General features: G+C 39.4%; 1 protein-coding gene across 5 annotated transcripts in view; it reads left to right on the top strand.

The window, feature by feature from the left end:
- RNF121 (ring finger protein 121) overlaps window positions 1–16,031 on the top strand; it is a 91,388-nt gene that overhangs the window by 24,144 nt on the left and 51,213 nt on the right. For all 5 annotated transcript variants that reach the window (XM_045484169.1, XM_045484168.1, XM_045484166.1 and 2 more), the window contains exons 2-3: window positions 4,721–4,758; window positions 7,884–8,025. In XM_045484169.1, the coding sequence (XP_045340125.1) occupies window positions 4,721–4,758; window positions 7,884–8,025 (180 nt within the window). The remainder of the gene's footprint in view (window positions 1–4,720; window positions 4,759–7,883; window positions 8,026–16,031) is intronic.

The raw sequence follows: 16,031 nt of genomic DNA, 5'->3' as shown, positions 1-16,031 counted from the left end.
GTATGATCCCATTTTTATGAAATGTCTAGAATAGGCAATCTATAGATAGAGACAGAAAGTAAATGAGTGTCTTCTTGGGCTGGGGGAGGATGGAGAGTGACTGCTAACTGGTATGTGGTTTCTTCTTGTGGTGGTAAAATGTTTCAAACTTACACAATGGTGATGGTGGCACAACTCTGTGAATATACCGAAAAGGACTGTGGATGAATTTATGGTATGTGAATTAGATCTCGGAAGAGTTGTTATTAGAATAATCAGGTGCGTAGAAGTATATGTCTTTGGACACATTGTGGACTGTGAGTGCTGGGATGCAATAGCAGCAGTAGCAATGCTTTAATGGGCGTATGAATTATCTGGCTATCTTATTAAGTGTAGATTCTGATTCAGGAGGTCTGGGATGGAGTCTTGAGATTCTGTTTCTTAATAACCTCTCACAGTGCTGATGCTGCTGGACTGTGCCCCATGCTTAGCAAGGCAGTAGAGGATATTTGTTTCTTCATTGAATGGGGTCAGTCTAAAGAGCCTTCCTGGAGCCAGGAGGATTTGGCCAGCATTTTGTACCAAGGCAGAATTGGTTTGGTGGAACAGAGGGCATTAATGGACAAAGTAACCAGCCTGTGTAAAGACTCAGAGACCAGAGGGAATCTGATACTTGAGGGGGTGGGACAGGAGGCCTATTTGTGGGGTTACATGGGTGGGTTCCTGAGTCTTTTACACCTGAGCATTTTCCATTTTTATGAAATTTTCTCTTGCCCTCTGCCTGACATTTTGGTTTATTCTTTCAAATCTGGACTTAGGTAGATTGGCATAACTAGGTGCCTTGTGAGCTTCTAGGAGGGGGGTGATTGGTTGGCAAGAAAACATTCTGTATGTGGGTCTTGGGAGTTCGATGTGAGCCCATCAATCAGTAACCATGCCTAGAGAGCCTCCCTAGTTAGCTAACCTGAGCTCTGGACAGGGCACAATCAAGACTGTCTTCTTGGACCCAGATGAATAAACTCATTAATGAGGAAGCAAATAAAGCTGTATTTCCAGATGGTACAGGTTAATTATAGTTGTAGTTTAGAGCTTTCCTTGTCTTTCCACTTGCACTTGAAGACCAGTTTGTATGTAATGTAAATAATCGCTTGGTTCAGGAGGCAAATATTAAAGCCAAATCATATCTTTACTCTTAGGATTCGCAGTACTCCATGAAGTGCTAAATGGTCCTGTAAGTCCAAGTCCAATCTCAGCCTTAGTGTTTGCCTTTCTGAGCTGTTTTCTCTGAGGCTCTGAAAGCATTACTGTTCTGTGCTTCACCAGCATTTGGTTCCCCAGCCTCTCCTGTTACTTTATAAAGTACTTCCACTCTCCCAGGAGGAAAGGCAATGAAATTGCATGGTGATCTGGAATGTTCTTACGTTCACAGCCCCACAATGAAATCAGAAGTCTTATTCTTTATTTTCCAGATGGAGAGACAGTATAGACTATATGGACAGTAGCATGCTTGACCACTATCTCATGGAGAGGCACCCCTGTGTCTGGCCTAGTTCTTTGGATCTTCCTTAGTTTTTCCTTCAATAGACTTGTCTGGCTTCTTTGAACATGTAGTTATGTTGTCTTGGTTTTGTCTTGTCTTGTTTTGTTTTGACATAGAGTTTTTTAAACATGATTTTCTGGGTGCTTCCTGGTGTCAAATGAATACTTCTTTCCCAGATGCTTATTAAGTACTTTTCAAGTGTTTGTTTATACTCCCATTTAAGCATCTCCAGGTAAGGTGCTGGTTTGTCAGCATACTTATTATCATATTGTAGAGAATTGTGTTCAATTCCTTTAGTACTCACTGAGTGCTTAATATATGCTCAGCTCTGTTCTGTTCTCCTTGAAAGACACAAAGCTGTGTATTCTCCTTGGCACTGTGGGATCTTCCAGGTTTATGGGATGGGAGCAAGTTACACAAAAGCAGGCTAGGAATAGAGTGAAGCAAACGAGGCACTTAGGGTGCAAACTTTAAGGAGACACTCACTTTCAGGGTCATGCAAGTGGAGGATTAGTACCTGACAGTGAGTGCCTCCTTAAATTTTGAGCCCTAGGTCCCTTGCTTACCCCGACCTTAATGCTGGTCCTGCTTTAAGAAGCAGATCACTTGGCAATCATGTCTAAGATAACATAAGACTATGAATGAATGGCATGGAACAGTGCTTCTAAAATTTAATGTGCATACAGATCATCTGGAGATCTTATTAAAAGGAGGATTCTGGGGGTGCCTGGGTGGCTCAGTCAGTTAAGCATCCAACTCTTCATTCGGCTCAGGTCATGATTTCATGGTTTGTGGGATCAAGCCCTGTGTCAGGCTCTGCACTGACAGCACAGAGCCTGCTTTGGGTTCTCTCTCTCTCTACTCTCTTTGCCTCTCCCCATGCTCATGCACTCACGCTTATAATAAACTTTTTTTTTTTTTTTTTTTTTTTTTTTAAGAATTCTGATTCAGTGGGTCTGGAGTGATGCCTGAGATTCTGCATTTCTAACAAGCACCCAGATAAAGTTGACACTAGCCTTTGTACCACAGTTTGAGTGAGAAGGAGAAAAATCCATGCTTGAGAAAACCAGAGGGCCAAATTCACTAAGCTAGACGATCAGGGAAGGCTTCTCCAGAGAAGGTGAAATTGCAGCTGGTTCCTCAAAGGACAAGTTGGACTTGGATGGGAAAAAAGAGAGGGAGACATGGCAATCAAAAGGAAGGATATGCAAAGGCTAGAGACAGGAATGAGACCCATGTGTTTTGGGACAATGAACAGACTGGTTTGGCAAGATGCAGGTTCAAGTTGGAAAAAAGGAAAAGAGTTTTGATACGTAGTGTGAAACCATATGGATTGTTTCTTTAGAAATATGGTCCTTAATTGTCTGCTCAGGTATTGCCCAAATGAGTATTTCCATTTCTTTTCTTTTTTTTTTTTTTAATTTTTTAAAATGTTTATTCACTTTTTGAGAGACAGAGACAGAGTGTGAGCAGGGCAGGAGCAGAGAGAGAGGGAAACACAGAATCCGAAGCAGGCTCCAGGCTCTGAGCTGTCAGCACAGAGCCCGATGTGGGACTCGAACTCATGAACCGTGAGATCATGACCTGAGCCAAAGTCAGACACTTAACTGACTGAGCCACCCAGGCACCCCGGGCATTTCCATTTCTTATATCCACTTGTCCTTCTGGGATACTCTGGGGCCTCTTTTTTTCTGGGGGAGATGAAAACCTGAGTCAGGACACCTGAATATATTCTGTGAGGCATTGTGTGAATTAGGAAAAGAGAGGAGGTGGTTGACTTCATTATCCTGATTGGCTGGGTGAAGCCTTGAGATGTTGTTGTTGTTTTTGTTTTGTTTTGTTTTGTTTTAACTTAGCTGGGACATGTAGAAATCAGAAAGCCCTCCCTAAAGAGGGATGGGAGTACACAATACACACACATAAAAGGATGCCTGGTAAATATGTGCTGATTTGACTCAGTAGGAGAGTTCTGCCCATTTTAAATCAAACATTCCATGTAAAGTACTTTTCTGAAATTATCATAGGAACAGTGGGAAATTGGGCCTTGAACATCATAGGTACTAAAAGAATATTTGTTGATTGATACATTTGAGAATTGTCTCTCCTCTCGACATCAAGAAACATTTTCAGCTCAGGTCAGTAAAAGAATGTATGAAAGTAATGTTTTTGACTTATGTACTGACACTTGGGTATGCTTTTGTGTGGCTGCAAGGAAGCAGAAGACTTGAGTCCTGAACTCAAAGAGTCTATTTTTGGGCAGTGGTTTTCAACTGGAGGCAGTTTTCTTTCCACAGGGGACATTTTACAATGTCTGTAGACATTGTTGCTTCTGTGGAGATGCTATTGGCATCTAGAGGGTGGAGGCCAGGGATGCTGCTAAAACATCCTACAGTGTACAGAGAACTCCCCACCCCACCAAAAAAATGAACCAGTCTCAAATATCCCTAATGTCAAGGTTGAGAAACCCTGTTCTAAAAGGACAAGACTAACAAATAGAACCAGAACTTTGAAGTTGGAAGGCCATAGTACTAGTTAATAACAGAGCAGAGACTGAAGCTTAGTTCACCCTGGTCTAATGTTTTGCCTGATGCCATAAAGCCATTTAGACTCAAACAGCATTATATGACAAAATATTTTATTTAGCTTCATCTCCCACTAATTCTGATTCATACTTTTTGCTCTAGCCATACTCATTTATTTGTATGCTGTGCAACTTTATTCCTTCATGTTTATGTTAGTCCCTTTGCCTGGAACATTTATTTCTCTTATTTTTTCATCTGGATGATATTTCATGTCTCCTCTGGGAAGTCTTGCCAATCTATAACACCCCAGATTGGATCAGAAGCCATTTCTTTATTCTTCTCTAACTAGTCCTCAGCATATAATAAAGAAATTTTCTGTATATATGTGTGACTTCCTGACAAGGCTGTGAACATCTTAGGGGTTAGAGTTACTCTCCTATCCTCATTGCCTTGCATATACATACAATATACTGTCAGTCATAGACATGAGACAAAGTAAGTGGTTAGAGAAGGGAGAGATCAGTGGGAAATAGAGTATTGGGGAAGGTTCCATACAGATTACGACACTTGAAAGCTTCTTGTAATTCCTTGAAGATAATGATGAATGTATGAGCACCTTATGTTGGGCAGGGATAGTTCTTAGACAGTAATGGATTTTTCTTGTGGTGTCTTTCTACAGGTTGATATGTCGGACCTCTCCCCAGAGGAGCAATGGAGGTAAGTGTGACAGTGTGGGCCCCTTAGGCTGGAAACTATAAATTAATCCTACTAATAGAGTTGTATATCTTCCCTTTTGCTAACTTGGCTGTGGGGAGGCAGTGACTCTTGACCAGTAAGACAGGTCATTTGGGATCTTTCCCAGTACTTGGGTCACTCCTGAGTAGCTCCTTCAGTCCTGGGGAGTAAACAGGTAATTGCACCAAACCATTTATTTGGGTTTGAACACTACTAGTTCTGCCATTTCCTAGCTGTGCGATCTTCGGCAAGTTGCTTAGTTTCTTACTACCTTAATTTTACCAGTTTGCACAATGAAGATTACGACAGTACCTATACCGCATAGAGTAGTTGTGGGGATTAATATATGTGAAAATCTTAGAACAATGCCTGGCATGTGGTAAGCTTCCAGTAAGTGTTCACCTGCTTTCCAGTTGATTATCGTCATTAATATCATTATCCATGAACAGGGCAGAGAGCTCTGGCTGAAAAATGAGAGATGTGTCTTCTGATCTCAACTCTGCTACTAACATGTTTTGTAACCAGAGTGAGTCAACAAATATTGTCATGATTACTCATCAGTAAAGAACTTTCAGAGTGCTTACCCCACAAACTTCACAAGGTAGCTGACCAATGAGCTGAAATCAACCATGTAGACTTTATTAATAGTGCAAAACCCCCCTTCATTTAGATTATAAAAATGGAGAATTGCAAAGATATCAACTTATATGACAAACCCAGCAAGATTTTAGGTGACTGTAAGCTTAATATGTACTAGTTTTGTACCTCAGCTATCAAAACATTCCAAAATTTGGAAGATGTTTCTAAAAATATATTATCTGCTTTAGGGTGGTGATAGTTCCACCGTGCTCTGCTTCACTGAGTCCACATTGATTTTGTTGTAAACTGTATATTAAGAAGATCTTTAGCTAGATAATGTCTAGAAGAAGGCAACCAGGTTTAATGGTTTTCACATTATATTATATGAATAGTGTTGAAAAGAACCGTTAGCCTAAAAGGGCACAGAAAAGTGATAGTAGGAAGAGGATAGTTTTTGTTTTTGTTTTTGTTTTTAAATAAGATCATGACAAATCTTTGAAAGAGCAGCGCTGGGTAAGAAGAGTGAAAATATCCTTTGTTGTTCCAGAGTATAAGTAGGTCCAACGGATTGAAGCTATAGATAGATATTTTGTCTTGTTATCAGAGACAGCTTTTTTTTTTTAATTTTTTTTTTTTAACGTTTTACTTATTTTTGAGACAGAGAGAGACAGAGCATGAACGGGGGAGGGGCAGAGAGAGAGGGCGACACAGAATTGGAAACAGGCTCCAGGCTCTGAGCCATCAGCCCAGAGCCCGACGCAGGGCTCGAACTCACGGACCGCGAGATCGTGACCTGAGCTGAAGTCGGACGCTTTAACTGACTGAGCCACCCAGGCGCCCCAATACAGCTTTAATAATTGTGGTATAGTGAACTTCTGCCCTTAAAACATTGGAATTTTATTTCTTCATAACACATGTGAACACCTACAGTGTTCCAGACACATAGTTCCCTAACTACTTTAAGAGACAGATGTTCTCAGCCAGTGGAAGTATTCAAACAAATATTATAAAGATAATGTTTGCATTGGATGGGAACCTGAACTAGATCTTCTCCGGTATTTTCTAGATATTTCTTTGATTTTTTGTTGTGTACATCCATTCAGTCATATACTGTCTGCGAATGAGAAACTTATGTCTTGTTATCTTTATAACTCCCCACAGTCTTTAGGTTTTTAAAATGCCCTTTGCCCTTTTAGTTTAGCTTATCCTCACAACAACCCTATGAGGGAAGCAGCAAAGATATGGACTCCTTTTGACAAATGAAGAAATTGTGGTGTAGAGATGTGAATTTTCTTGGCCAAGGCCACATGGATGTCTGAACCTAAGTTTTTCTGACTTATACTCCATATTTTCTTTTTGTCAGATTCTCCCACCTAGGATAAACCCTTAGGTGCTGTGGCTGGCTGCTGACATTTGGCTGCCCACTCCCCTACCATGTTTCTTCCCTAACATTTTATTATGAAAAACCTCAGAAAAATGGAAAGAATTACACAGTAAACACCTTTATACCCACCATCTAGATTGTACAATTAACTTTTTGCTTTATCATTTGTCTCTTATGTAATTCATCCCATTGGGTTCTTCTTGCATAGTCTCTCATTGCTCCTGGGAACTCTATGAAGATACCATTTATGTTGTCCTATCCCTCTCTCCCTAATATCCCCATGCATGGAGAATTTGCATAAAAGCTCCTGACTACAGGCTGTATTTATATTTAGTTTTCTAACTCCTTCCTTATTTCTCTCTGTTGGCTGACTCTGACCCAGAATGGTAGGATTGACTCTTTTGCATTCTTAGAGGAAGCTCTTTGCCTATATTGGCCAAGGGAATCACTTGTTGCCAGTCCTCTGGACCAGAGAATGCCTGCCTTAGATTATATGAGTTTTCGGTTGTACTCTTCCTTGAGCCCTTGAGGAGGCTATTTACCTGTGGACACTGATGGTGTAGTCACTGTTGAATTAGTATAAAGTTGAAGCAGTCCAGATTTTTCAGGCATTAACTAGCTTTCAGAATCCCTGGTCCTGACAGAGAGGGTAGGACAAATAAAGCAAGACTTTAACCCTGGAATTAGTACACATCTGCAGTATTACTTCTTAATTGGTGTCATAATATCACTGAGTAGCATTATGAGACTTTATAGCTATAAACTTTTCTCTGGGTTACTTTCTCCTTCCAGTGACAGGTTGAAATAGGACTGAAATGGGCAGTGACTACAGGCTTCACCTGGGACCTCTTTCCTACAGGAAAGGTGTCAGCTGTTTCTGCTCTTGCAGGTGGGCAGCAGACAACCCACCTTTAACTCCAGTAGCCGAGTTTTTGACTGGGGCCCACAGAGCTCTGGTTCTATCCCCCAATGCCTGTTCTCTAAGATGTGTATTTTTCTATCCTCTAATTTGTACAGTACCTTGCAGCTGCAAAGCACAAGAATATGTTCTGAGCTATGGGATGGTGGGATATCCCTGGAAAGCATTGCTATTTTACCCTCACACCATCCCTGACCTGCCTTACCTCATCTGTTTGGCTTTCAGGGTTGAGCACGCACGCATGCATGCCAAGCACCGTGGCCATGAAGCCATGCACGCTGAAATGGTCCTCATCCTCATCGCTACTTTGGTGGTGGCCCAGCTGCTCCTGGTACAGTGGAAACAGAGGCACCCCCGCTCCTACAATGTAAGCTACTTTGCCTCTCACTTCTTTGTATGACATTCATCAAAAGACCCTTAGTATTCTGGGGTCCAGCCTAACCCAGGCCACATATAGGTGGGGAATGGACAATAGTAATAAACTTTATATATGAATGGTGAAGAGTGTATGGCAAATGTGTGTTGAAGAGGCAAGTAATCCAGATTGTGAAAATAGGGATAGAACCTAAGGCTACTTCCATGGCCAGAAAAGGTAGGTCTTCCCTTGTAAACATTTTGGGACAGATTCATGAGGAGGTGTTCATCAGAAACTATTCAAATAGAGGGAGAGGTGATCGCTTTATTGGGAAGACCAAGCCTCCGAGTAAATACTACAGGTAGGATTTAGATTAAAAAAAAAAAAAAGTAATAATTGAGGAAATGAACAAAACATATAAAACATATAGAAAATGTATAGCTGAATGGCAGAAGGAAATCCTCCCTTATTGGTAATTACTTTAAATGGTTTAAATTCTTCTAGTAAAAGGCAGAGATTGTCAGACTGGTTTAAAAAACCCCATGAGAGGGGTGCCTGGGTGGTATAATAAGAGTCAGTTATGTGTCCGACGTTTGATTTTGGCTCAGGTCATGATCTCATTGTGAGATTGAGCTCTACATCAGGCTCTGTGCTTACAGTGCAGAGCCTGCTTAGGATTCTCTCTCTCTCCCTCTCCCTCTGCCCCTCCCCTGCTCATATGTGCATGCTATCTCTCTCTCAAAATAAATAAATAAACTTAAAAACAAAACAAAACAAAACCTGGGTGCCTGGGTGGCTCGGTCAGTTAAGTGTCCAACTTTGGCTCAGGTCATGATCTCACAGTTTGTGAGTTTGAGCCCCGGGTCAGGCTCTGCACTGACAACTCAGAACCTGGAGCCTGCTTCAGATTCTGTGTCTTCCTCTATCTCTGCCCCTCCCCCGCTTGTGTCTTCTCTTCCTCTCCCTCCCTACCTCCCTGTCTCTTTCTCTTTCTCAAAAAATAAATAAATAAACATTAAAAAAAAAAAAACCAACCATAAGAGACTCATAAGACACAGATATTAAACATAAAGGGATGGAGAAAGATATTCCATGCACATGATAATCAAAAGAGAGCTGGGGTGGCTATTAAATATCAGACCAACAGACTTTAAATCAAAAAAATTTACAAGACATAGAAGACATTATATATCGATAAAAGGTTCAATCCAACAAGAAGATACAATAATTATAAACACATACATACCTAACAAAGGAGCCCCAACATATGTGAAGCAAAAATTGACAGAATTGAAGGGAGAGATGGACAGTTGTACAATAATTGTTGAAGAGTTCAGTACCTTACTTTTGGTAATGGAAAGAGCAACCAAATAGAATATCAATACTTAATAGTGGACTTGAGCAGCATTAAAAACTAATTAGACCTAACAGACCCAAAGGGCACACTCTAACCAACAACAGCAGAATACATACTCTTTTCAAGGGCGCATTGACTGTACTACAGGATAGGACAGATGTTAGGCCACAAAACAAGTCTCAATAGGTTTGAAAAGATTAAAATCATAGATTTAACTACTGTGGATTAGAACATGGCAGGTGTAGTGTACTGGATTTTTTTCTTAGAAGTTTGTAATCTTTTCATGGGCAACCCTTTTTTAACATAAAAACTTGGCAAACACCCACATGATAATACTTTGTAAAGAATATACAATCACATGTATAATAGTAACAATAGCTAGTATTTATTGAATTCTTACTATGCCAGCCACATTCTAAGTATTTTAGGTGCATAGATTTAGCTAATCCCCATAATAATCCAGTAAGGTAATTTTTTCTCCATTTACAAATGAGGAACTGAAACAAAGGCTAAGTAACTTGCTCTAGTGATAAAACCATTATTTGAACCCAAACAATTTTACTCCAGGGTTTTTAATCTTAATACCTAGTGGTTCTTTTGCTCAATTATATGCTTTTTCATACCTCTGGTATTATGGCCAGACATGCCCACGGGTCTGTAGCTCACATGATATGAACTGCTCTATCTCATTTAATCCTCCTAATAGCCCATGAGGTAAGTACCATGAACAAACTGAGGCCCAGAGAATTGAGACATGAAGGGAATACTAATAGAGCCAGGATTTGAATCCAGGTCTTTTATTTCCTGTTTCATAATTTCTGCTGTACTATAGGTTGCTTGAAGCAAAAAGCAACCAGGGAACTGAGGGGTCACCTAGAGCATAGGAGGAAGAGAGGCTAATCTTTGCCCTCGAACAGACACAGGTTCTGAACCTTACTGGCCTATAGCCAGCTCAAGTGTTACATGTACCACAAATAGAGACATCTGTACCTTCAGGTCACAGTGCATTAAGTGACCACATGACACCAAGGCTTTTTGAACTGGAGACCATCCAGCAGGCTAAGCCACCTAGGTGTGGCTCCATGTCTGGACACTGGTCATACTTTGCCCTGATACCTGAGACAAGTCACTTGTTTGTCAGTGTATGATTATAGTGCCTTCTCTATAAAATGGGGATTACCAAGATGGTTGAAATGAGCCGGGAAAAATAAGACCACTCATAAACTAAGTGTAGAATGAAAACCCCCTTGGTGTTTCTATGCTGGTATTTAAAGATAATCTTAATTATGTAATGCTGGCTAATCTGCAGAGATTTTTAAAAACCTCTAAAGGAAGTGAGAATACATGTATGTACTATAGTGGTTTTCAGTAAGTACTTTTTTTTAAAGCTGTGGAATCCTGTCTTCAAATAATATCTTAAGGAACAACCCAGTATGGAAAACAATTAAGAGGCTGCTCTGCTTGATACAGGGTTGGGTAACCCTCTGCTTCTCAGGAACAAACATAGGACTCAGCAGTGTTAGAAAACCACTGATGTCATTCATTAGTTAATCCTTAAAGGAAATGTGACTAATTTAACGAAGTCATTTGTATAAGGAACATGCACAGTTATTTCATTACTGCCATACCTTGTAAACTGAACTTCACTGGTGAGCGACATGCTAACATTATAAAACATCTTGGGGGTGCCTGGGTGGCTCAGTCAGTTAAGCATCTGATTTTGGCTCAGGTCATGATCTCGCGGTTTGTGAGTTCAAGCCCTGCATCAGGCTCTGTGCTGACAGCTCAGAGCCTGGAGCCTGCTTCCGATTCTGTGTCTTCCTCCCTCTCTGCCCCTTCCCTGCTCGCACTCTGTCTCTCTCAAAAATAAAAATAATAAAAACATTGAAAAAATTAAAAAAAATAAAATATCTTGAACTGAGAAACTTAAACCCTTATTTTTCAAAAATTAGAAAAGGAAATCTGCAATGTCCTGCTTTATGCTGCTGTTACACAGTAATCTAGATTGTTTTTTGAAAAACTTTTATTAACTTGTGTACAGTGGATATTCTTACGCTTTAATTAAAATACTAACTTTGGGGGTTCCTGGGTGGCTCCGTTGGTTAAGGGTCTGACTTTTTATTTCAGCTCAGGTCATGATCTCATGGTTCGTGGGTTTGAGCCCCACATTTAGCTGTGTGCTGACAGTGCAGAGCCTGCTTGGGAATCTCTTTCCCTCTCTGTCCCTTCCCAGCTCGCATCCACTCTCTCTCTCTCTCAAAATAAATAAACTTAAAAAAATAGTAAAAAAAAAAACAAACTAACTTTGGAAGAAGAAAATTGCCCAAGAACGTTGTACACAGTGACATCTCCTGTCCTTTTTCAAGCTTATCAGAAGTTGGAGCTGTCTGCCATGGAGGCAGTTAATAAAATGGAATCATCCCAGTCTGACTTGAGTAGTCAGCTCTCTCACTTCTTTTTTTTATTTTATTTATTTTATTTATTTTAGCTCTCTCACTTCTTAGCTCTATGATTTTCTATCTCTCTGAGCCTGTATAAGTTGGAGTGATAGCTACCTCATGGGTTGTGAAAGTTATATAAAATTGTATGGTAAAGTGTTTTGTAAACTCTAAAGCTAATGTTGTTAGTGGCTATTGTTGGTTCCACTCCTAAGAGAAGAGCTCAAGACATAAAAATGTTTTCAGATACTATTTCATATAGAAGAGGGATAGAATTGTATTTTTGTTGAGAATAATTTCATATAACAAAATTCACTGTTCTAACCATTTTATTTTATTTTATTTTATTTTTAAAAATTTTTTTTTTTCAACGTTTATTTATTTTTGGGACAGAGAGAGACAGAGCATGAACGGGGGAGGGGCAGAGAGAGAGGGAGACACAGAATCGGAAACAGGCTCCAGGCTCTGAGCCATCAGCCCAGAGCCCGACGCGGGGCTCGAACTCACGGACTGCGAGATCGTGACCTGGCTGAAGTCGGACGCTTAACCGACTGCGCCACCCAGGCGCCCCTCTAACCATTTTAAAGTATATAATTCAGTAGTTTTTAGTACATCCACAGTGTTGGGCAGCCATTGCTGCTATTCTAGAGCATTTGCATTACCCCAAAAGGAAACCCCATATCCATTAAGCAATCACTTCCTATTTCCCCCTCCCACCAGGCCCTGGCAACCACTAATCTGTTTTCTATGTATTTGCCTATTCTGGATATTCATACAAATGGACTTATACAATATGTAGCCCTTTGTCTGGTTCCTTTCATATAGCATAATAGTTTCAAGGTTCAACAATGTTCTAGTATCAGTACTTTATTCCTTTTTATGGCTGAATAATATTCTATTGTATGGGCATGCCACATTTTGTTTATCCGTTCATCATTTGATAGACATTTGGGTTCTTTCTACCCTTTGGCTATTGTGAATAGTGTTGCTACAAGCATTCATTATAAACTTTTATTTGAACACCTGTATTCAATTCTTGGGTATGCCCCTGCAGTAGAATTGCTGGAGTAGAAGTGCAGGGTATACCCTGGAGTAGAACTATTTAACTTTTTGAGAACTGCCAAACATTTTTCCATAGCAGCTATACCATTTAACATTCTAACCCACAGTGCATTGGGTTCCAATTCCTCCACATTCTTTTCTTTTTTTTTTTTTTAAGTGTATTTATTTATTTTGAGTGGGGGAGGAGCAGAGAGGGGGAGAGAATCCCAAGCAGACTCCACAGAGTCCAATACAGGGCTGAATCCCACAAACTGTGAGATCAGGATCTGAGCAGTTATCAAGAGTCAAGTGCTTAACCGACTGAGCCAACCAGTTTCTCCACATTCTCGCAACACTTGTTCTTTTTTCTTTTCTTTTCTTTTTTCGTTTTTATTATAGTCACCCCAGTGGGCATGAAGTAGTATCTCATTGTGGTTTGGTTTGTGTTTCCCTAATGACAAATGATGTTGAGGATAATTTGAGGTATTTATTGGCCACATGTACATCTGCCATGGAGAAATCTCTTTGCCTATTTTTAACTGGGTTTTTGTTTTTCCTTTTTGTCTTTTTATTATTGAGTTGTAAGAGTTCTTTATATAGTTTGTATACTAGACCGTTATTAGATATGTGATTTATAAATATTTTCTCCCATTCTGTGGGTTGCATTTTTACTGTTTTGATAGTGCCCTTTGATGCATAAACATTTTAAAGTTTGATGTCCAATTTATTTATTTTTCCTTTTTGAATGAATATATTTGACATGTAATATTGGTTACATTTAAGGTGTTCAACATGTTAATTGATACATTTATCTATTGTAATATGATTCCTATTATAACAACATTTAGCATCTCTATCACATCATGTAATTATCCTTGTTTTTAGTGGTTGAAATAAGGTTGAGTCTCTTAGCAGGTTTGATGATTATATTACAATATTGTTATCCATATGCATTATACTTTGCATTAGATCTCTGTGGTTTTTTTACTGCTTGTTCCAAGTTTGCACCCTTAAGTCTATTTTTTTGTTTATTTTTAAGAGAGACAGAGAGGGACAGAGTGCAAGCAGGGGAGGGGCAGAGAGAAATGGGGAGACACAGAATCTGATGCAGGCTCCAGGCTCTGAGCTGTCAGCATACAGCCCAATATAGGGTTTGAACTCACAAACCATGAGGTGATGACTTGAGCCAAAGTCGGATGCTTAACCGACTGGCCACTAGGTGCTCCATTAAACCTATTTTTTTATTTTGTTGCTTGTGCTTTTAGTGTTATATCTAAGAATCCATTGCCAAATCCAAGATTACTAAGTAAGCTTTTATCTTTATGTGCTTTTTGAGGAGTTTTATACTTTTAGCTCTTACTTTTAGGTCTTTGGTCTCTTTTGAGTTTTTGTAAATAGTATGAGGTAAGGGTCTAACTTCATGTTTTTGCATATGGATATCCAGGAAATCATACGATATTTATCATTCTAAAACTGACTTATTTCACTTAGCATTATACTCTCTAGATACATCCATGTTGTTGCAAATGGCAGGGTCCCATTCTTTTTTTATGGTTGAGTAATATTCCTGTGTGTGTGTGTGTGTGTGTGTACACCACATCTTCTTTTTTCATCTTTTGATCAACACTAGAGTTGCTTCCACAATGTGGCTATTGTAAATAATGCTGCAATAAACATAGTGGTGCATATACCATTTTTTTTTAAGTTTATTTATTTTGAGAGAGAATGAGAACATGCACAAGCAGAAGAGGAGCAGAGAGGGAGAGACAGAATCCTAAGCAGGCTTCATGTTGTCAGTGCAGAGCCTGACACAGGGTTTGATCCCATGAATCGTGAGACCATGACCTGATCCAAAACCCGGAGTCAGACACTTAACTGACTGAGCCAACCAGGCACCCCTGGGTATATCTTTTTAAATTAGTGTTTTGTATTCTTTGGGTAAATACTCAGGGGTGGAATTACTGGATCATATAGTAATTCTATTTTTAACTTTTTGAGAAACTTCCATATTGTTTTCCACAGTGGCTACACCAGTTTGCCTTCCCACCAACAGTGTGCAAGGGTTCCTTTTTCTCCACATTCTCATCAACACTTATTACTTGTTTTATGGTTGTTTTTGTATTTCCTCTCTGTTCCTTTCTTCTCTTGTTCTTTTCTCTTATGACTTGTTGGCTTTCTTTAGTGATATTCTTGGATTCCTTTCTCTTAATTTTTTGCATATCTATTACTGGTTTTTGATTTGTGGTACCATTAGGTTTATATATAACATCTTATGCATATAGCAGTCTAAGTTAAGTTGATGGTCGCTTAAGTTTCAACCCATTCTTTATTCCTCCTCCCCCCCACATTTTAGGTATATGGTGTCATACTGTATATCCTTTTGTTTTGTGAATCCACTGACTGATTTTTATAGATGTATTAATTTTATTACTTTTGTGTTTCCTACTTTTCTTATTTTTTCTTATGGTTTTTCCTTTCTACTCAAAGAATCCTCTTTAACTTTTGTTGTAGGGCTGGTTTAGTGGTGATGAATTTCTTTAACTTTTGTTTGTGTAGGAAAGTCTTTATCTCTCATTTTATTCTGAATGATAGCCTCGCTGAATATTCTCATTTGCAAGGTTTTGTTTTTTTTTTTTTCCTTTCTTTCTTCCAGTACTATGAATATATCATGCCATTCCTTCCTGGCCTACAAAGTGTGTGCTGAAAAATCAGCTGATAGCCTTATGGGTTTCCCTTGTATGTAACTATTTTCTCTTGGTGCTTTTAAAATTCTCTCTTTATCACTACTTTTTGCTATCTTAATTGCTATGTGTCTTGGTTGTGGACCTTCTTTGCTTGGTTTTGTTGGGGGATGTCTGTGCCTCCTGTATCTGGATTTCTGTTCCTTCCCCAGGTATGGGAAATTTTCAGCTATTATTAAATAGCTGAAATAAATTTTCTGTCCCCTTTTCTGTCTCTTCTCCCTATGGGATCCCTAGAGTGAAAATGTTATTATATTTGAAGGTGTTGCTGAATTTCTTAAGTCTCTTCATTTTTTTTTTTTTTCCTACTCTCCTGCTCAGCTTGATTGCTTTCCAACACTCTCTCCTCCAGGTTGCTAATACATTGTTCTGTTTCCTCTAGTCTACTATTTACTCCATCTAGTATATTTTAGTATCAGTTATTGAGTTCTTCATCTCTAA

This window comes from Leopardus geoffroyi, chromosome D1, assembly GCF_018350155.1.
Source record: "Leopardus geoffroyi isolate Oge1 chromosome D1, O.geoffroyi_Oge1_pat1.0, whole genome shotgun sequence".
Taxonomy (NCBI): domain Eukaryota; kingdom Metazoa; phylum Chordata; class Mammalia; order Carnivora; family Felidae; genus Leopardus; species Leopardus geoffroyi.
This window is presented reverse-complemented; position numbering and strand designations above follow the sequence as displayed.